General features: G+C 44.3%; 3 protein-coding genes across 5 annotated transcripts; all 3 read right to left on the reverse strand.

Annotated features, from left to right (window-relative positions):
- Window positions 1–7: 7 nt before the first annotated feature.
- ndufa6 (NADH:ubiquinone oxidoreductase subunit A6) lies at window positions 8–1,179 on the reverse strand. The gene is made up of 3 exons (XM_057014114.1): window positions 998–1,179; window positions 309–424; window positions 8–230 (listed from the first exon to the last, which is right to left on the reverse strand). Exons 1-3 carry the CDS (start codon window positions 1,134–1,136, stop codon window positions 99–101), a joined length of 387 nt encoding a protein of 128 aa, XP_056870094.1. The 5' UTR covers window positions 1,137–1,179; the 3' UTR covers window positions 8–98.
- Window positions 1,180–1,456: 277 nt separating this feature from the next.
- Window positions 1,457–12,998, reverse strand: triobpb (TRIO and F-actin binding protein b). Of its 3 annotated transcripts, XM_057014108.1 has the most exons (14): window positions 12,262–12,998; window positions 11,376–11,487; window positions 11,021–11,092; window positions 8,268–8,324; window positions 8,031–8,099; window positions 7,840–7,929; window positions 7,436–7,545; window positions 6,107–6,548; window positions 5,334–5,586; window positions 4,916–5,021; window positions 4,215–4,374; window positions 4,028–4,129; window positions 2,685–2,771; window positions 1,457–2,501 (listed from the first exon to the last, which is right to left on the reverse strand). In XM_057014108.1, the coding sequence occupies exons 1-14, from the start codon at window positions 12,981–12,983 to the stop codon at window positions 2,340–2,342; spliced, it is 2,544 nt and encodes an 847-aa protein (XP_056870088.1). In that variant the 5' UTR covers window positions 12,984–12,998; the 3' UTR covers window positions 1,457–2,339. The 3 variants fall into 3 exon arrangements, 2 of the variants coding, with proteins under 2 accessions (XP_056870088.1, XP_056870089.1); XM_057014109.1 differs by lacking the exons at window positions 11,021–11,092; window positions 11,376–11,487; window positions 12,262–12,998 and adding an exon at window positions 10,099–10,433; XR_008947010.1 differs by lacking the exons at window positions 1,457–2,501; window positions 2,685–2,771; window positions 4,028–4,129 and adding an exon at window positions 4,608–4,743 and having other exon boundaries at window positions 4,228–4,374.
- A 4,204-nt stretch (window positions 12,999–17,202) lies between these two features.
- nol12 (nucleolar protein 12) lies at window positions 17,203–19,044 on the reverse strand. Its single transcript, XM_057015365.1, has 6 exons — window positions 18,877–19,044; window positions 18,426–18,531; window positions 18,296–18,344; window positions 18,055–18,200; window positions 17,830–17,918; window positions 17,203–17,660 (listed from the first exon to the last, which is right to left on the reverse strand). Exons 1-6 carry the CDS (start codon window positions 18,978–18,980, stop codon window positions 17,468–17,470), a joined length of 687 nt encoding a protein of 228 aa, XP_056871345.1. The 5' UTR covers window positions 18,981–19,044; the 3' UTR covers window positions 17,203–17,467.
- Between the last annotated feature and the right edge of the window lie 174 nt (window positions 19,045–19,218).

Here is a 19,218-nt window from a genome sequence, read left to right on the forward strand (position 1 = left end):
CTATAAATAAGTGTTAGATGTGTATTTACAGTATAGAACATCTGCCACACTGGTCACAAGCAAAGAGGAGTTACAGGTGAAGCCACAAGTTATGCAGGTTAAGGGTCATGTCCCTGGTAGAATTTGGACAGGAAGTCAGTGGGACGTGGTTCCGAGGTCTCTCCAAAGTAGCGCATGACGTGAGTTTTTTGCTTCCAAACGTTGATCGTTTCCTGGAGTTCCATTTTACCCTGGGAATGAGACAGGACATGTGTAAGAACGTGGCATTGCCACCGATACTTAATGACTAAAGAAAGCGGTGGTCTCACCTTGATGACTAACATATCGATGACACGGGGGTCAGTGACGTGCTTGTTTTTGTCGAACATCTCCCTGACTTTCTCTCTTCCTTGGCGCGTTGTGATGTCCAACTGGAACAATGAAACTAGCCAAAGGACGACAAAGTAGTGTCACTGTACTGACATTCGTGTAAAATTGTAAGGGAATTTCTCCGTTTCAGGGGCAAATATCTGGATGTTACTGATATTATTGAGTTTGTTTGACTTTATTAAATCTCTCCTCAATGTTTTCAAATTGTCAACTTCTCAACATCCAGGTATTTGGCCCTGAAACGGAGAAATTCCCAGATAATTTTACATAACTCACAACATCTAAAGTCTAATTCAGTAAAACTAATTATTAAATTCTTCAGATGCTGGCTAAACACGATAAGAATGAATTCTCGAGCGTCGCGCACGAACCAAAACATTGCACCTGATGATTTCTAAATCTAGCTTCATCGTTGGTGTTGATGGATACCAATGCTTACTTTTATACAGCTATGTCAACAGGAACATAAACTATCTAGCAATAGAGAACAGACGGTGTCCACAGTATTTCCTAGGTTTGTTATTGTGTTCGCAGTTATTCAGGTATTTAGACTGAACCTCTCGATACGCGACCTTGAAGCTCTCGGCGGTTTTAATCACTTTATACCCATTACAGAGGTCCAGCCTACCCGTGTTTGGGATCTCTCGATACCAGGCTCGGTACAGTTCCCGAGCCCTACGTTTTGCTTCATCCACGTCACGACTAAGTATTGGTTTGACGACTTTAGCAGCGCTGACAGCCGCTCGAGCCGTCGCAGAAGACGCCATGACTGCTGAACGCTTCACGACTTCCGGTGTCACTTCTTCACTGGTGCCGATGTAGCGCCGCCTGATGGAGGACCGGGGTCACGACAGGATACTTCAAGCTACGTGCACCAGCCACACAAATGCAGCGATGCACCAACATGAAACATTCGGAAGAAATGTTGTAAATCCTGCAAAAGATTAAGCTTTGAGGCAAATATTTTCGTGCCTTCTGAAATGTAATTGCAATTATTTTTTAAATATGCCATGAAATTGAACAGACTACAGGGCCAAAACACAGGAACCTGTGTTTAAAAATGTTCAGGTCCATGTGCACACAACCATTACAAGCATGACATTTTTTTATTGATTGTAAAACTGCATACAATTTACAAAGACAGAACAGGATTTATAGTTCATTAAATAACTCTAAAATCAGAATTTGTATGGTCAATAAAAAAAATTGGCTCAATATTTAACACCATCTAACACCAATGTTAGTGGTGGAGGCACAAAATATCAATTGAGGTGAATGAAGGCTTAAGAGTTCCTGCTTTTCAGCCACTGTAAAAAATAAAGACACTAAGGCGAGACAACATTCATTCAAAGAGATGAGTAGGAATGTATTTCAGGACAATCAGATCAATATGAAAATCAGCCTGTTGGGAAAAAGAAATGTATACCGCCTTGTCCAGAACAAATCCAAAATATTCCAGAAACCATCATAAATCTATATTAAAAACACAGAAAAACATAAGTACAGTTTCCAGGTAAAAAGATAACTACAGTAAATTATTAGCTCCCATTTCTACAGAAACATATGCTATTTGAGTAAAAAAGTCTGTAACTGTGGAGCGCTGCTTTATCCGACATAAGATCACAGCATGAACACTTCACGACCAGATAAAAACAAATAATCCAGTTTTAAGACCCAACAATTGCACTCACACTAAAAGTAGGTGAACTGAATGATAAAATCCAAAAGTGCACTTTCCTAACTCAAATGAGGCCCAGTGTAATGCCGAAACTCAGCTAATGGCTAGTTTACATGGTTTCATGACAGGATGATTAAGATCTAAGGCACTATTATGGTCCCCACATAATCAGAACTGTACAAGTCCAGCAGTCGTGGCCTTTGCTTCTGCGTACATCTCTGTGATCCAGTCCCTGTGATCCAGACATCAGTGAAAGATAAAAACCCGCAGGACGAACGAGAGCTTCGCTGTCTCAGTGGTCCAGGCTGTTGCCCAGCTTCTGCCCCTCCTGCAGGGCAGCCATGGCCAGGCTCAAATGCTCCTTCAAGTTCTGAATCTCTCGCTCGCTCCGGCCTTTCATGCCGCTCAGCTCCTCCTGGATTTCTGTGTATCGTTCACATGCCATGTGTTTCTCCTGCAGATCAGAGAACGGCAGACATGTTTAATTAAAACGCTGGAACATCGGATAATCCTTGGACTCCAGTTGCTGAATGTTTCCAGGGTTTAATGAGAATAAACATTCCGTGGTATTTATCCGAGAAAGTCAGCTTCACAGAACAACCCCCCCCCCACACCACACACACACACACACCCGTACCGTGTTAAGAAACTGCAGCTCATTCCTTAGGCAGCTGATCTCTTTGTGCAAATACTCAATTTCATTTTCTTTCATCCTGAGAAGAACCTAAAAGAAAAAGGGTAATGGCTGAGATGAATAAGTGCATATTAAAGACAATATTCTACTGTTCTTGAAACATATACACACCAGGCATTTTACAAGGTTCACATATTCCTTTGATTGTCTACACAACTAGATACTCAGCCAATCAGGCACGTAGAGACGACTTGACTGAAGTTCAAACCGAGCATCAAAATGGGGTAGAACAGCGATTTAAATGACATTGATGACATTGAGATTGTTGATGCCAGATGGACTGGCCTGAGTAATTCAGAAAATGTTGGGATTTGCACACACAATCATCTCTAGGGTTTCTACAGAATGGTTCCAAAATGAGACAATACCCAGTGAGTGGCAGGTGTGAACAAAAATATTGATGTCCGAGGAGAATGAGCAGACAGATCATAGGAAGACAGGTAACTCAAATAATCACTTAATACAACCAGGGAATGTAGAATAGCATCTCTGAATGCACAACACGTCAAACCTTGAAGACAATGGGCTGCAGCAGCAGAAGACCAGGCTGGGAACATGCATAAGGACAATACAGCGGACCACACACATCATCATCCTGTCCCACCACCGACCATGAATCTCATCAAAAAAAGAAAAGATTGAGGAGAAAATCCTGGAGGCAGCGCTAACATGCTTGTTTATATTTACGCCTGTTTCCTTGTCCCTCAGACAGCTCCCTCCTCCTCCTCACTGACAATTCATGGAGATTGTCGGCCCCAAACATTTTTGGAGCCAATTAGAACAAATTCTCTTTTAACACACCTCAGACCTCAGGTTAATTTTATAAGACCTAAGACACCCCGGTGTTTGCCGTCCTTGGCTGGGAAGGGGGGAAATTGGGACAAAAGCTGCCCCATTATCTTTATCTGTGTACCTTGCTTAAGAACAACAACTGCTTCATGCTATCATGCCAACAAAATGGACCAAAATCTCTGAGGATTGTTTCCAACACCTCCTAGATGGTCTGCCATGAAGAACTAAGGCAGTTCTGGAAGCAAAAAGGGGGTTCAACCATTTACTAGCAGGGTTTACCCCATAAAGTGAACATCAATATACTTTTTATATGTTTTTTTTTCAAACCAAAAGACACACTGTCGGAGGAGCAGCAAACCTTTATCAACGAGACACCTTATCTGGCCTGACTCTTGCAAAAACAAGCCTCTGTGCTGCGAGGCGCGAGTGATGCAGCAAGTATTCTCTTCCTTCCTGCTTTCACGGCATGTGTGTTCATGCATACGGACGGTTACCTCCAGTTCACAGCAAGTCCTGTCTTTGTTGGCCTCTGAGCGCTGATCTGTGAGTGCAGACTGCACACGACTCATCTCATCTTTTAGGCGGGCCTTTAAGTCCTGCGGGGGCGGGGGTACAAACACAGTAAACAGCCCGTTAATACGCCGTATTCCAGTCTTTCATCAGCTGATGCGCTTAACTCACCTGGTTTTCTTTCCTCAGCTGTTCCAAGTCTCTCTCCTTGCGGCAGATCTCCCGTTCCCTCTCAGCGTTGTTTTGCTCCGCTCGGTTCAGCTCCAGACATTTCTGAGAGTAGCGCTCAGACAGTCCAGCCAGTTCTCTGTGTAGGGCCTGACTCTCCGCCCTGCAGTGACACATTTTTGTGTACCGAACTGTGAGGCTTAAAAGTGTCAGTGTCTTTCAGCAAACAGCAGCAAAACAACAGCAAACAATAAAAAGACCAAGACAAATTGTGGATTGGAATTCTGAGCAATAGCTGCATAGGAGGAATAACAGACAGGCAGTACAGATGGCCCCCACAGTGGAGGTTCCAGTGGCAGCCACTGAGACAGTGTTGTGTCAAAGGTTTTTGTGCACCTAAAAAAGGAAGCTAATCCGTGGCCAAATCCTTCTGCATTCCTTAAACACCCAACAGGACCCAGCAGCTGCGGCAGGAATGGCCTCTGCTTAGACAAGAGAACCAGGAGCTGCAGAGTCCATAAATTCTGCCTTTCTGTGTGAGACACAAGACATCTGTTAATGTGTCTGGTGTCTTACACTCTGGGCCAGGGTGCCGCCATCTATTGTCTAATCTCAAACCGCTACGACGCACTAATTTAAAGATTTATAATCAACAGTTATGCTTTCAATAGTGGCCCTAGTTATGCTACGACACTGACACTTACTTTTGCTGGAGCGCCTGTGCATCCGTTCCCCCACCGCTGAGCCTTCTGACCTTCTCCAACTCTCTCTCCAGCTCCTCTTTGTGGTTCTTCTTCAAGGCCTCGATCACTGAAACACAAATCGCATCAGTGTGAAATAGCTGAAGAGCAAAAACCGAAATATGACGCAGCATGAGGCACTCTCCAAACATTTGGTCGGTCCATTTTTGACAGTTTTAGAGATCTAATTGTACATTTATCTTTTTGAGTAACTGAAGTATATAAAAAGCCAATCAACACAATGCTGATAGGTGAAAACGATCTAAAATGGTGACCTCAAACAACATCTGACAGATGGTCTTGATGATGTCTTCGCCTCAAATGAAGATTTCATTTGATGCTGTGGCGTTCTGTTACGTTGCCGACAGTGGGATGTGCTGACCTCGTGTGGTGTCCTGGGTCTCCTCCAGCAGCAGCCTGTTCTTCTCATTTTCCACCTCCTTCATCTGGCGCTCGTGTTGCCTCTGCAGCTCCTCCAGTGCCTGCCGCTGCGCGTGCTCCATGGCTGCCAGGCTGCGGCTGCAGGGGGCCTCAGGCCCACAGCCTCCCCTTGCACTTGTGCCATCTCCTCCTCCCCTCCCACCCCCCCCTCTCCGGCCTTGAAGTTCCTCCAGCTGCTGCCTCAGTGACGCCACCTGTGAAGGGACAGAGGGAGGTAAAGCCCACTGAGCTACACAGATGGAGAGACAGTGGATTATTGATTGAATTAGGGCAACATGAACGGGGAGCTGCCACTTGTGAACAAGTCTGTGGAGTTTAAAAATGATACATAACTGAATGTCGATACATGACCACCGATCTGGGGCAACATAGTCTAAAATAATAATGGTCATGTGACAAACTTTTAAAGCAAATTATACACTAAACAGCCCACTTGAGTGCAAAGATGGTTCAAACCAAACAAGCCAAACAATCACATCACACTGACAAACCAGTTAAGCTTTTCAGCAGTGTTTCCCTACAAACGCCCATTTTTTGTTTTATTTTATTTCTAAATGAATTCATTATGTCAAAAGGAAAACAGTGCTGAGGCGCGACAGAAATATGAGCTATGAGCATGCAGGAAGAGGAAAGGTTTCCTTCATCCAGGCAGATGAAGGTTTAATTTGCATTTTATCTCTATATGCAAATTGGGAAAACATCTCCACACACTACCTCCCTCTGCAGCGCCTCATTGGCTGACTGTTTGGTAGTCCACGATCCCACTGCTGGCCTGGAGCTCATCTCCTTTAATGGCATGGTTTCAAATTCCGCCCACTTCTTCTCTATTTCCTCCTCCGCACAGATCCTTTGGTTCGACCCAGCACCTGTGCCCTTCCTGGACAACAAGGCCTCCCATTGGCTGGTCGCGTTCTGCTCCTCCTGCCACTGGCTGTGCTCCCTGCCCTGCCCTTCTCCGGCTTCTCTCCGACTGGTTGGCAGGAGGCTGGATGAGGCGGGAACGGGGGACAGCTCAACATAGTCGAACCCTCGTAGAGCAGGGGGGGCAGATGTTGGAGGATCCGGCTGAATGCCGGCACGATGTGATAAATGCCGATGCGAAGGCAGCATAAAGCGAGAGTGGGAGTTTTCCTTGTCGCTGCTGCTGTCGGGTAATCTACAGAGTGAAGACAAAATCTAATATAAATAAATACAGCAATATGATACAAAATATAATCTTTTGTTCTGACAACGTAAAGCAATCCTCAAAGCGAATGTTCACAGACCAGCTGCTGGTGACTCATGATGACATCGGGACACCCTGAGCAATAAACGAAGCACTGATTCGTCTGCAGCAGCCAAAACACACTGAATGAAACTCCAGGGCCAACGCTGAGTAAGAGATCTGAGCTGTGTGTGTGTGTGTGTGTGTGTGTGTGTGTGTGTGTGTGTGTGTGTGTGCGTGCGTGCATAACACTCCAAAACCAGACCTCAGGGATGGGAGCAAACATGCTCTTGCAACGAAAAGCACTTCAAAAACTATTTGGAGGGAAAGCAGACATTTCTAAATACTTCAGTTGCTTAAGTTTCAGTATGAATAAAGTTTTGCAGGCCAAGTTGTTGCTCTGCTTCCAGATCAGCTGTGGCCTTCGGGAGTAAGAGCGGGAGATGAAATAACAGCTCAACTCAATCAGACAATCATTTTGGACGTTTAACGTCAATAAACTTGCACTAATGCCTGGAACAACTAAGGGTTATAGTGAGCCTTGTTGAGTCAGAGGTGAATAAGACTTTATCAATATCCCTGGCTTTTATTAGAGAAATGGGAAGAGAGAAAGAGAAACAGAGAGAACGAGAAACAGACAGACAGATGTCTGATGTTGTTTAAGAGGACCTGATGGCTGTTGTAAATATTTCGAAACTTCCTGAAAACCAGACCAGACTTCGGATTTGCAAGGAGCTTTCAGACAATGGTTACAATAAATACAAGCACGTCCTATTTAAAGACTATTAGTCAGATTGACACATGACGCGACTAATTTAAATTGCGAAGCTGTAAATTACTGTGTGAGGTCAGGAGAGCTGCTCGGCCGGATGCACTTCTTCAAAACTTCTATCCAGTTCCGCCTGATCCCGGCCGTCATGGCAGACAGAGTGAACGCAGCCTCCTGCGTCTGCACAACAAAAGAGAGGAGGGAAAAGAGCTTCAAGCTTAGAGACGGATCCCAAAAGAGTAAACATTTGGATGAGGTTGTAACACATCTGAGTCATGATAATAGGTTAAAAAAGGAGGGGAAACTGAGAGGTCTGTTTACAGTAGAAGGATAAAATGTTCTCCCCTGGTCAAGTATCATTTCTTAGGGGTTCACAGTGCAAATGTCTGACAGCACTCTTTGTATAAATATTTTAAATCATGTTTTCTTCTGCGAGAAGGTGAGAAGCGCTGAGCTACATCAGCAAACACCGACCTGTATCTGAAAGCCGTAGTTCTTCTCCACATCGAACTCAGACACCCTCACACAGGATTTTAGGTCGATCTCTCCGTCCAGGTCATCTTTCTGCACACAAATGCGACTCGTTTCCCGTCTTTCTGACAAATGCGTAGATGTCTGCACATGCTTTGGTTGTCAGAAAGTGTCAAAATGACAACTGAATTTACCTCCTCTGCACTGGAGTCTCGGTAATACTTCAGTCCAGCATCAGACAGAACGAACCAGTGCTTCTTCCACTGCAGGGAAACGGCAGATTCAGCAGCGCAAGGTTTCATCTCAAGCCTACAGTGTTACGTCTAGGACCAAGTTTGCATTTGTAGCAGTATTTCTTTCACTTAAGACAGACTCCGGCTTCACGAAAAGCGACAGGAGAGACAGAAACGGGACGTCTCGGCCTGCTGTACCTCTCCATTGTCGTCCAGTTTGGACATCCATCCCTTCTTGAAGTTCAGGAGGTCAGGCTGCGAAGCAAAGAGTACACATCATCACAGTTCTAGTCTAGTCACAAGTCAGTTCCTAAGTTTAGGAAAAAACAGGCTTTTCTGTGCACGCAAACTCAAACCAGCAGATTTGTTAAAGGTTAATGTTGATTTTTGTACTTTGAGACCTAATTCTTTATAATCTGTTTGCGCAGCACACACAGACTTTCATAAGAATGTAAACTCTTATTCGTTTAAAAGATAATAATTCAAGTTTAGAATAACCATAGAATCATGGACTTAGGCAAGTAGCGTTCCTTTTATTGGCTTACATTTAAAATCATATTATTTAGTTTTAATTACAGATTAAACAGGCTGCAGATTAAGATTTAGAGGGTATTACTAATGAGGTGAGCCCAATTAGATCACACTGTGGGTGGATTATTGTGTAACAGAGACAGAAAATGCTGCAACACATGCTCAAACGTAGACAATCCAAATCCCGAAGAAAGAATCATCGCAGTCCTGGAGGATGAAGATAAACTGTGCTGGCAAAAACGATACAAGAACAAGACCCAAGCAGTTTACCGACTAAGCATCATAAACGCCATCGTAAAGCAGATGAACGTCACAGAACATTAGAACTCTAAAGCAGATGTAAAAACTAGCAGGAACCAGTTCAAGAGGGCACAAAATATCTGAAAAGTGTTAAAAAAAAAGAAACTTGTCAAACTGTGGTGAGCTGATGACAACAAGAGCAGAACACACTCAACAGTTGGTACCTTCAAACGCCGTGATCCCAAATTTAGATAAGGGAGCCCCCCTCGAGCGTACATTCCTGCCTGCTTATCTCTCTCTCACTGTGTTCGCTCCTCACTTGTGCAGCTCCTTGTCAATTCATCATCCCACTCCCATCACACCTATCTCCATGTGACACTGCTCGCTTTTCCAGCCCTGCTGTTCCCTCTGTTTGCACTTTTTTAAAATTTGTTCTCTGCCTGTTCTGTCAACTGTAACGGCCCCTTTAGCACAACCCTATTTTGCTCTGTACACGCCGGTGCATCCACGTCACTCATGTCTTTTAGTTCTTAAAGGTCAGCACAGGTTAATAACAGGAACCTGAGGATGGATCAACATTAAGGTGCTTGAAAATTCACTTAAATCATGAGCGAATATGATGCCAAACAAGAAATTCTAGATCACAATACTGAGATGGCCTCTTCACACAGGAGTTTTAAAGCTGCAATATAAAACACTGACAAAGTTCTTCCTCCAAACTCAGCCGTGACACATCCCAATTAAATTTTGTCACTTGAATAGGATGTGGGGAGCAGATGTTAGTAAAAACATATTTAGGTCATCTGTTTATGACCTTAAGAGCTCATACAGTCAACAGATGGATGTCCCCTTTTGCAAAAGCATTCTAAGCATTGTTTACAAAAGGCTCTTTTGCACCTGCTTCCTAGGTTTAAATATCAAAAACACTGACAGTAGCTCAATTCAGAGGGTTTTTTTTGGTTTGGTTTTTACTTCTATATAGCAGAGACCAGCTAACATCTACTGGCTCTTCTTGTTGCAGCATCTGCTAAACAAATGGAAGCAACACCTGCCTGCAAAGCCACGTCAATTGTACATACACGCACAAATTTCAGCTTTTGACAAGGGCCGGTTGGATGTAAAGGTTAGAAGAGCTTTTTCGTAAAAGAAAACAAACACAGAAGCTAAAGTGAAGGCTAGCTTAGCCACACTCATTATAACAGCTATTTAAAATTCAGGAAGCATTGGCGGGGGAGGAAACTGTCAAGGTGCAACTTACCGTCATGATAACAGGATCCAGAGAGGCAAACAAAGGCAAAAGACAAGTAAATGTAAACGCTTTCCTGCTGTAAACCTTATTCTTCAGCTTAGCCGATCTTTAAAAGAAAAAAGAAAAACTACACCGCGATCCTCTGACGTTATACGACATGAAGTAACCCCGCCATTCATGCCCACGATAACTTTAGACAGACCATAATATTTCCTCGGCCCGGATTTGGGGAGGAAAGAAGGCCTACTTTCTAAACGCGACTAAAACTAAGGGTTTTTTTTAGCCATGGTGAAAAGTTGGCGTGGAGCGGCGGGTAGGTAGCGACCGTCCCGCAACTCGCTGCTGCTGCTCGGCCACTTCCTGGGCGGAACTGCGAAGATCGTTTAAAAAAAAAAACTACACGATGCCGCCTCAAAACCGAAGAGAACCTGCCGAGGAACAACGTTTCCCTAAAATAAACGGCGAATAATATTGATGTATGTTTTTTTTTTGGTTGTTTTAGTTTGGGTTTTTTTACGCCCTCAAAGTTATGTAGTGTAGAGCAGGAGGAAGTATTACAGTGACGTCTCACTCCCTCCTCTTTAGTGGGGACAAAAACCTGTGAAAAAGTTTATCTTGATAAGATACAAATTCACTTAAACTTTACTGCCTAGAATACCCGATGAATTGCAACTAAGAGAACACCTGCCCTCACAGAATTCTGTCTGTGTTGTCACTGGATCTAGTTCAGGAATTTCAACACATGCCATGGCAGACCAGAGTCTTTGGAAATACCTGAAGCATACCTGTCTGGTTAATATCTAACAGAAGCAGGCTCCAAGTACCTACAATAAACCCCTGTGAGCTCACTTAACCATTAATGATGACGACAGAAAAATCAGCTGTCATTTAACCCTGAGAGTCATGATTTTCACTGTGGGAGAGACTGTACCTGCATTTGCCCTGATCTGTGGTAGTTCCCTCTGCCAGAACTGCCCTCATCTGCTGTGGGACTATCAGGCCTCTGAAAATCAACAGTCTGTTACTGAAAGACTCTCTGCCATGAACAAACACAGCAAAGTGGTTTTCCAATTCTGGCTTGCGCTGCAGAGAAGATGTGGTTGAGCATGAGCAAGTTAATCCAGGTAAGAATGAAAGACTAAACATTCCCATTTGCTGGGGGGAAAAGTTGCTCAACGTCATGTCCAAAGCACAGATCATAAGATGTGTTTTTGCACAGCTTCTTTAGGGCTGCTACAATAAAAGTGAGTTTTACCAGATGTTAAGTAAACCAGCTGTCGGCTTACCTGCAGCGAGGTGGAGGAGTGTGTTTGTGATAAATATCCACTGCTACCGTAGTGCCACTCAGCGTCCCCTGTGTCCTCCCAATCTCTGGAGGGATGTTTGCTCAGGGAGTGGCTAAAATGGCAGAAAGGTATATCAGAATGTCAAAATGTCTGTGTAGATTCTCAATCATCCAGGTCATCATATCCAAGGTAGTTTTCTATGTCAACTGGACTGGGTTTCTTCTCTTGAAGACGTTTCGCCTTCTATCCAGAAGGCTTCTTCAGTTCTGAATTCGCTGGGGAGAGAGCTTGAAAATATATAGCCCCTGTGGACCATTGGCATGCTAATGATCTGGGTGGTCACCTTAGAGTCGTTAGCAGGGTTGTTGGTCGGGTCGTTCACCTAGTTTCTGTTGAGGTGTCTCCCCTTTTTTGGAGAAATGCAAGGAACTGTACATTGGGGAACCAAACAACCTCTCCACAGAAGAATGGCACAACACAGACACGCCACCTCTTCAGGTCAGGACTCAGCAGTCCACCTACACCTAAGGAGAGTGGGCACTCCTTCGAGGACAGCCAAGTACGGATACTGGCCAGAGAGACCGCTGGTTTGAGAGGGGTGTCAAGGAAGCCATCCGTGTCAAATTGGAAAAACCATCCTTAAACAGAGGTGTAGGGCTGAGACACTTCCTGTCACCCACGTACAATGCAGTCCTCCACTCCTTCCAACAACAAACCAAACATTCACACCATTCCAGGAGACCCGGTGACACACCACCATGTGATCCAGCAGACAAAGGGGGTTGACATAGTCCAGTCCAGTCCAGTTGACATAGAAAACTACCTTGGATATATCAGAATGTCAAGTTTGGACGAGGCGATCTAAAGATTTTTGAAGCTGCTTGACCTGGCAGGTTTGAAGAGTTCCTGTCTCTGTGAGGGCCGCTGGTTCTGAGGCCGCCCTGTATGGCTGCCTGCTTCCCTCTGATGGACAATTTTGACCTTTGGCACATCAGCTATCATGACATACTCCTCCCTGATGCGTCCCGAGGGCCCCAACAATGGCGGCCCAGACTCTGAGGACTCCACTGAGCTGTGGGAAGAGATGTGCCGCTGCATTTGGACCTGCGATGAAGGCGAAGGGCTCCGCTGGCGCCGGGGTGGTGGGTCTCTCCGAGATGGACTGCTTTCTTCAGGGCCCAGTCTCCCAGATCTGGTGATATTGGGGCTCCTACGAGTTTCCCTGGTGATGGAGGATGTTCTGCTTCCATTTGTAACTTGTCTGGAGGGCGAAGCAACACGAGATAACGAAGAGCTACTGTGAGAACGGGCTGACTCTCGCCAGGAGGATGAGCGATAGGAGTCAGAGTTTGAATTTTGGTATTGGTTTTTTCGATTCAATGAATGGCTAGAATCTCCATCGGTGGCATTTCTAAGAACTGAGTATCCAGGTGCTTCAGTGGATCCTTTTCTAGAGGGAGAGGAATTACGGCTGCTGTGATTTTTGCTGTTGAGCGAGCGGCTAGCTTCTGTTTTATGCAACAAGCGATGGTCAGTGGCATTGTCGCGTTTTCCTATAGACATTGCAATGTTGCTATCGCGGCTCTGTAGCCGAAACTGTGAAGGCATTTCGTGGCTTCTCCTCAGAGGGGAAGAGCTTCGGCTTCCAGAAGTGCCACCATGTAAGGAATTACTGTCCTTTGTTCTTCTGAGCTGAAATTGAGTTGAAGTCTGATCATTTTTCCTTCCAGGAGATGAACCTTGATTGTGCCAATCCCGTGAGTGGCCTGCAGGGCCTGATGCGCGTTTATGGAGCGCAGAATGACTCGGCATACTTCTTCTGGATGTTGCTACGGTTTGAGTCTCATCTTCCTGGTCATTTGTTCCATTCTGAGTCATCTCGTTACGAAGCAGAGCCTGGCTTTCAATATCGTAGCCTTCTCTTATAGGGGAACCACAGCGTCCATGATGACTATGGCCACTTAGAGACAGAACAGACTCGGATGTACGAAGGAGGGATTGGCTGGAGGAGTAATTGTTCCTCCTTTGAGGTGAAGAACCACAACCGTCACGTTCGCCACCAGAAGCTTTCCAAGATGGCGACGAAGCACGACTGCCATACCTGTGTCCATCTGGGGGACCGCTACTGAGTTCAGTTTTGCGAAGAGACATTTGGCCTGAAGGGTGACGATCCCTTCTTAAAGGAGATGAGCTTCTACCATCTCGGGTACAACCATTCAACGACTGACTTGCTTCTGCTTTTCTCAAAGCACTCCTGAAGTCCGACACAGTGGTCGACTGGGATTTCGTTGCCGCAGCATATGATTTAAAGTTTCTTGGAAGGGTTCCTGATTCATAACATGTCCTTTGACCGCCTTTCTGGGAATTTCCAGATCCCATTTCCAACCCACGAGTCCACCCTCCACTGGCAGATCCATGCCTGCCGATGGAAGCAGCAGACTCACAGCGTCTGAATGGTTGGCTTCCACATGAAGGCGAAGAAGAGCGTGACTGCAGAGGGGATCCACGCCTTGAGGTATCCATACGCCCTGAATGCCAGTAGGTAGAGGCAGAAGAAGAGCCTCCTTGATTGTAGGAGTTACTGAGGCCTTTCCTACCAGTGGAGGCCAACGACTCTGCTATCTTAAATGGAGTAGGACTTGGAGATCGAGGCCCAACCTGAGCTTCAACTTCAATGGCGACCTCATGAAGGTCAGGAGACGGGACATCCATCAGCAGGTCCTCGTTGAGAACAGTCATCTTCTGCCTTTCTGAAGCCACACCCAGACTTGGGTTTCTGAAAGGGATGGTGTCCTTTGGTTCGACATTTTCTGTGCTGAAGATGCGGTGCCCTCTCTCATAATGGCGGAATGGACCAGATGGGTTGTTGTCGCGGAGCAAACTGGTGCCTGCTGCCCTCCCCAAGGAGAAGTAACCACTTTCACGTTTTGCTCTGTCTTCTCTCAACCCTGAAACAAAAGATTGATAAAAGACGGAGGAGCTGAAGCAGAAGCAAGACTCATCAGAGTGCAACAGGGTACTGTGAAGCTGTCGGAGGTCTCCGGACACAAACGGAGCGATATAAAATTACTCATTATTGCTCCGTGACACCCCGGCAGGTAACCTCAAACATCAGTGCCACGTAAACAACACCTGTAGCTGTAACTAGATATGGATGGGTCAATTAGTCATAGCTTCACCCTACATTTGCGTTTATACTTTGTGACTTTTTGTGATGTTTTAATTGGTTTAATGATTTAATGAAACGCCCCGAAGGACATAACAAAATACGTTGTCAACTTTTGTGTACCTGATGTGCCATTGAAGCCATCTCTGCTCTGAGCTTCTTCCATCCAGCCCCTAGGGTTGGGCCTATGGGGTGGAGGGTCCAATCTGGTCATTCCGACTTTGGTTGAACGGCAACGAATTGGCAGATATTCGTCCTCAGCACTGCCCGAGCCGCTGGACTCTTGGTAGTCGCTCTGTTCCAGGCAGCTAAGGGGAAGAGAATAAGGAAGAAAGAAGGATGAAAGGTGAAGGACTGAGAGTGCAGAAGGCAAAGGGAGGAAAGACAGAGACAAAACAACAGTAAATCCTGAGAAATAAGCAATTTCACACTGGCCCACCTGTCAGTGCTGTCGTCGTCGTCTCCGTCGCAGATATAAAGTTCACAGTCGGGGCTCAGGATGCAGAAAGGAGTGTCCTGACGATCCACACTGCCTCCTCTGACATCACAGTAGCTGCTCACTGCCGACACACTGTCAGAATCCTCCTGATAGGGTGACAGGTTAGGATAACCCAATCATGTGGCCACCAAGACACTCTGTGTCAAAGCATCGCTATAAAAACAACGTAGAGCTTATCGAAAACGCCAGTGCTCTTTTAAGCATATAGTTTTACTGGATCTATATACTGTACTACCTATATCTATATCATATACAATAGTCACATGAAATACATTAAAATTAATGTAGCTCCTTATAGCTCCTTACCCATGTCATCTCATTGAGGACCAGAGAAAATGTTGCCATACCCAAAAATGTCCTCGCTCCACTATAATGCATATTTGGTACCCCCACCCCCCCAGCCCGCCACACACACACACACACACCACACACACACACACACACACACACACACACACACACACACAGAGTCTGTTTAGGGTTACATCTCTGTAACCAGAGATCATGACTTTTTAATAATTAATGACTATTTCTTAGCGTAGCCGGCACTTCATCTCAGAAGAGGCTAAACCTGTTACTTCTAATCTGACGCAAGTCTCACAATCAAAACTGCATGTTACTTATTTTGAAGCGTCACAACACACTTCATTACATCTGCATGAAGTGATCGCTTTCCAACTACAGAAAGGCAACAGTTCCAAATTTAGCTGCACCATTTCTTACGTTTCTATGCATAATCGCAAAACAGTAGTGAAGGAGCCGATGAGGCTCTGAACTTTTTATACGACTTCATCTCAATAGAAGCCTGAAGATATTTCAAAATATAGATGATCATCACAATATTTAATGTCTGAGATCCGGGGTGCTCCCTCCCATCCAGTTAATCCCTTTTCTCTGCAGGTGCACCCACCTCCACACACCCCCTCTCCTTTCTTTTCTACCTTGCTGCTGGTGTCTCTTTCCTCCTCCTGGGATGGGATCGGTGTCAGCGCCACCCCTTTGACTCGTCCAACCTTGGAGTCTGTTTGAGTTTTAACACCATTTTCAGGTTCTGCTGCGGGTTTCTGCTGCGGCGTTGCCTCGGCACTCTCCCTCGCCCCGGAGTGCAGGTGCTTCTGGCGCAGGCAGTCGTGGCAACGGGAGGGGTCAAAGATGTTGGGCTGGAACTTGGGGCATGTGGGCTCTTCACCGGTAGGCGACATGGTGGGATCCTCATTGCATCCTGTGACCGTACATTCAGCCATCTTATTCCATAGTGCCAGTTCATGATAAGTCATATCAAGACAAACAGTTTAACCCAAATGGTCATATTATCTATTTAATATGCTATTAATAACACTTTAAAGCATGTGGTGAAATACTGCTGGTCATCCTACACTTGAACAAAGTATTGTAAAGCATTTTTTAACAGTGCAAGATAATGTAAAGAAAACATTTTTTCATTAGACTTTAGCTAAATCAATGTAGCAGAGCCTTATATAATTACCACCTGAACACACCGGGCTCCCCACAACACATTCTGTCCTTTGTAATCATGCAATATTTTACTGAGATAAACATAATGGAATTGATGATTACCTGATTAGAAGTTTCATTCATCTAGTCAGACAAAACAACAGCCATCCAGCCCCACCATCAAGTGACTCTTCTTCTGTTAATTCCTTTGTTCTCACGCCGCCACACACTATGATTCTGATGTGTTTTTGTCCAACCAAAAAGATGAATCTGACGCCTTTTTTTCTGCCATGGTGGCTCTCAGTCAGAGCAGCGATGGACCTTGCAGTGCACAGACCTTCAGCCAATGTGGAGCCGTAGGCCTGGACGATCCTCCATTGAGCACTTGTATTAAATATCATTGGCTTTAGAAAGCGAAATGAAACGCGCAGGCGAATGACAGCTGGCACACGTTGGCTCAGGTTAGCGTAAATAAATAAACACTGGCGAGGTTTGTGCTTGAGGGGTGGGGTCTGACATACATTAAAACCACGAACATGTCAGTAAAGTGTGGTAGAAGGCTCTGAAATAGCAGCCTTTTCTTCAGATCATTCACAGGTTAACATCAAGTGAGCAGAGCTGAGGGTCAATTTCCTGGTGTTGGAGAGGATGTCGACAACAGACTCAGGTTTCCTTAAACAATGGACAGAAGTACACGCTGACATTGGTGTGGGGGCCAACTTTTAGAAGGATTCAGCTTTTATTTCAAATGGAACCCAAGAACATAGAACAGTATAAAACTATAAATACAGTTTTACTTCAAAATATATAGCAGATTGGAACAGGGTCAAAAACACACCAGGGCAGTTCCAGGGCTTGATACAAACGTCCTGCTGAAGCAATACAGCTCCATTTTGATCCATCTGTGTAGTTGTTGCTCTCAAGTGGTCCAGCAGTTTCAGTGTCCCAACACTGCACTGTAATTTATTCACTTCACTCCTGATGATGAACTCTCTTCCCAGTCTTTCTACGTCTCTGTGACTTGCTTGTCTTTTTTTTGTGTTTACTCAATATGGCATTGCGTTTGTTGTCTGTCGGCTGGCCTTGTCCTCTTCGGCTTTCCTGCTTCCCTTTCCTGTTCCGCTTGGTGGTGTAGGTGCTGAGCGATGCTGTCAGGGAGCGGATCCTGGAGCAACAGGAGGGAAAGTGGCATAAAAGGAGCTAGATGCAGCTACACCAGGAGACAGCTGTGATATATTTTTAGGCAATGCTACAGCGGCCAATCTGCATATTAATCAACACTAGCAAAAATAAGAAGACGATTACTCTCAATTACTGCTTTATGGAAAACTTACTTTTTATTAATAATGGGATTTCCAGCTTTTCTTGGCATTGCTTCAGTTATTTCTTGTCCTTCTTCTTTCTTTTCTTCATCTTCATTAACCTAAATGTTTGAAAAAAAAAAAAAAACAAAAAGTGGCTTTCACTGGCACAGACATTATTTTAAGCATCAATTCACTGGCCTGTTCTGGCCTGACTGAATTGAAGAGAGATGGTAAATACAGGCACATTGATTATACCTGAGTGGTGGCAGATCCAAAGAGATTGGCTCCTGTGAGGTCAAGATCACTGATGGTCGTCACAGTGACCGTGTGGTTGGGGTGATCATACTGCACAGACTCTGTTGTACTTGTTATGGCGTCTTCAAGATCATCGGCAGCAGCATCTGATAAGTGATGCACATAGGAGACAGGTTTTTAAAAAGTGTCCCATTTCCAAGTGTCATTCAGTGAACTGGGTATCAATGGTTTATCAACTCACCAAGGGCTTCATTTCTCTCCTTCAGCATTTTAATGTATTCTTTATGTCTCTAGGTAACAGATAGACACACACGTGAGATTATCACGAGATTTTTATCAAGATTTTTCAACATATTTACCCTCTAACTTACTTCTTCTCGCACTCTGATCTGTTCCTCCTTGATTTTTTTTTGGATTTCTGCCAGTGCTGCTTTTCTCCTTTCCACCTTTCGCTTATGAAAACCCGTTAAATACTCCCTGACAGTACAATAAGAGACAGATGCTGCATCAATCTTGCGAAATGAGTTTCGTTAATCTCAAACACCAACAAAACAATAATTCAACGTAAGAACAAACTGTGAAGGAAGCAATGTGTATTGCGATTGATAGATCACTTATTTTCAATACAACACATTGGACAACGTTAATTAAACTAAGTTAACTAAACTAAGTAATACAAACAGGAGTTACATCGTAAATCGATTATTTCAATGCAACAAACTGATCAAGTATTCAAGATTAATTTGCTTGAATAACAAACGATCAATGACAGCTAACCCTGAATGCTAACGCCTATGAAACTGTGTAAAACAAATAACTTACTGTCGATGTTTGTCATCAAACATAACGATGCATTTATTTTCCCGTTTCTTAGCGCCAGGCTTAAATTTTGCTTTCTTAGACATATTCTTTTTTGTGTTTTTCATGTTGTACACGTGAAACCTTCTCTACTCTATTCCAACTTCCGCCCTGGTCCGTCGTTAAAATCCGTTCGAGTGAAAACGGTGGCAGTGAAACGTTCCATAAAACCTTACCATTTAATATATAATATAATATAATATAATATAATATAATATAATATAATATAATATAAATAATATAATATAATAATATAATATAAAATAATATAATATAATATAATATAATATAACATAACATAATATA

Source organism: Takifugu flavidus, chromosome 18, assembly GCF_003711565.1.
Source record: "Takifugu flavidus isolate HTHZ2018 chromosome 18, ASM371156v2, whole genome shotgun sequence".
Taxonomy (NCBI): domain Eukaryota; kingdom Metazoa; phylum Chordata; class Actinopteri; order Tetraodontiformes; family Tetraodontidae; genus Takifugu; species Takifugu flavidus.

Bases quoted from the DNA above. Each gene is read 5' to 3' on its own strand.
- ndufa6 (XM_057014114.1), bottom strand. From the start codon at position 1,136: ATGGCGTCTTCTGCGACGGCTCGAGCGGCTGTCAGCGCTGCTAAAGTC. The intron at 425-997 runs GTAGGCTGGACC...TCCTTTGGCTAG, and splicing joins TCGAGAGATCCCAAACACGG to TTTCATTGTTCCAGTTGGAC. The intron at 231-308 runs GTGAGACCACCG...TCTCATTCCCAG, and splicing joins TCGATATGTTAGTCATCAAG to GGTAAAATGGAACTCCAGGA.
- triobpb (XM_057014108.1), bottom strand. From the start codon at position 12,983: ATGCCTTCACAGTTTCGGCTACAGAGCCGCGATAGCAACATTGCAATG. The intron at 8,325-11,020 runs GTACAGTCTCTC...TTTGCTTCGCAG, and splicing joins ACAGATCAGGGCAAATGCAG to CCTGACCTCCTGAACTTCAA. The intron at 6,549-7,435 runs GTAATTTACAGC...TTCACTCTGTAG, and splicing joins AGCTCTCCTGACCTCACACA to ATTACCCGACAGCAGCAGCG.
- nol12 (XM_057015365.1), bottom strand. From the start codon at position 18,980: ATGAAAAACACAAAAAAGAATATGTCTAAGAAAGCAAAATTTAAGCCT. The intron at 18,532-18,876 runs GTAAGTTATTTG...TTGTACTGTCAG, and splicing joins TTTGATGACAAACATCGACA to GGAGTATTTAACGGGTTTTC. The intron at 18,345-18,425 runs GTAAGTTAGAGG...TCTGTTACCTAG, and splicing joins AGATCAGAGTGCGAGAAGAA to AGACATAAAGAATACATTAA.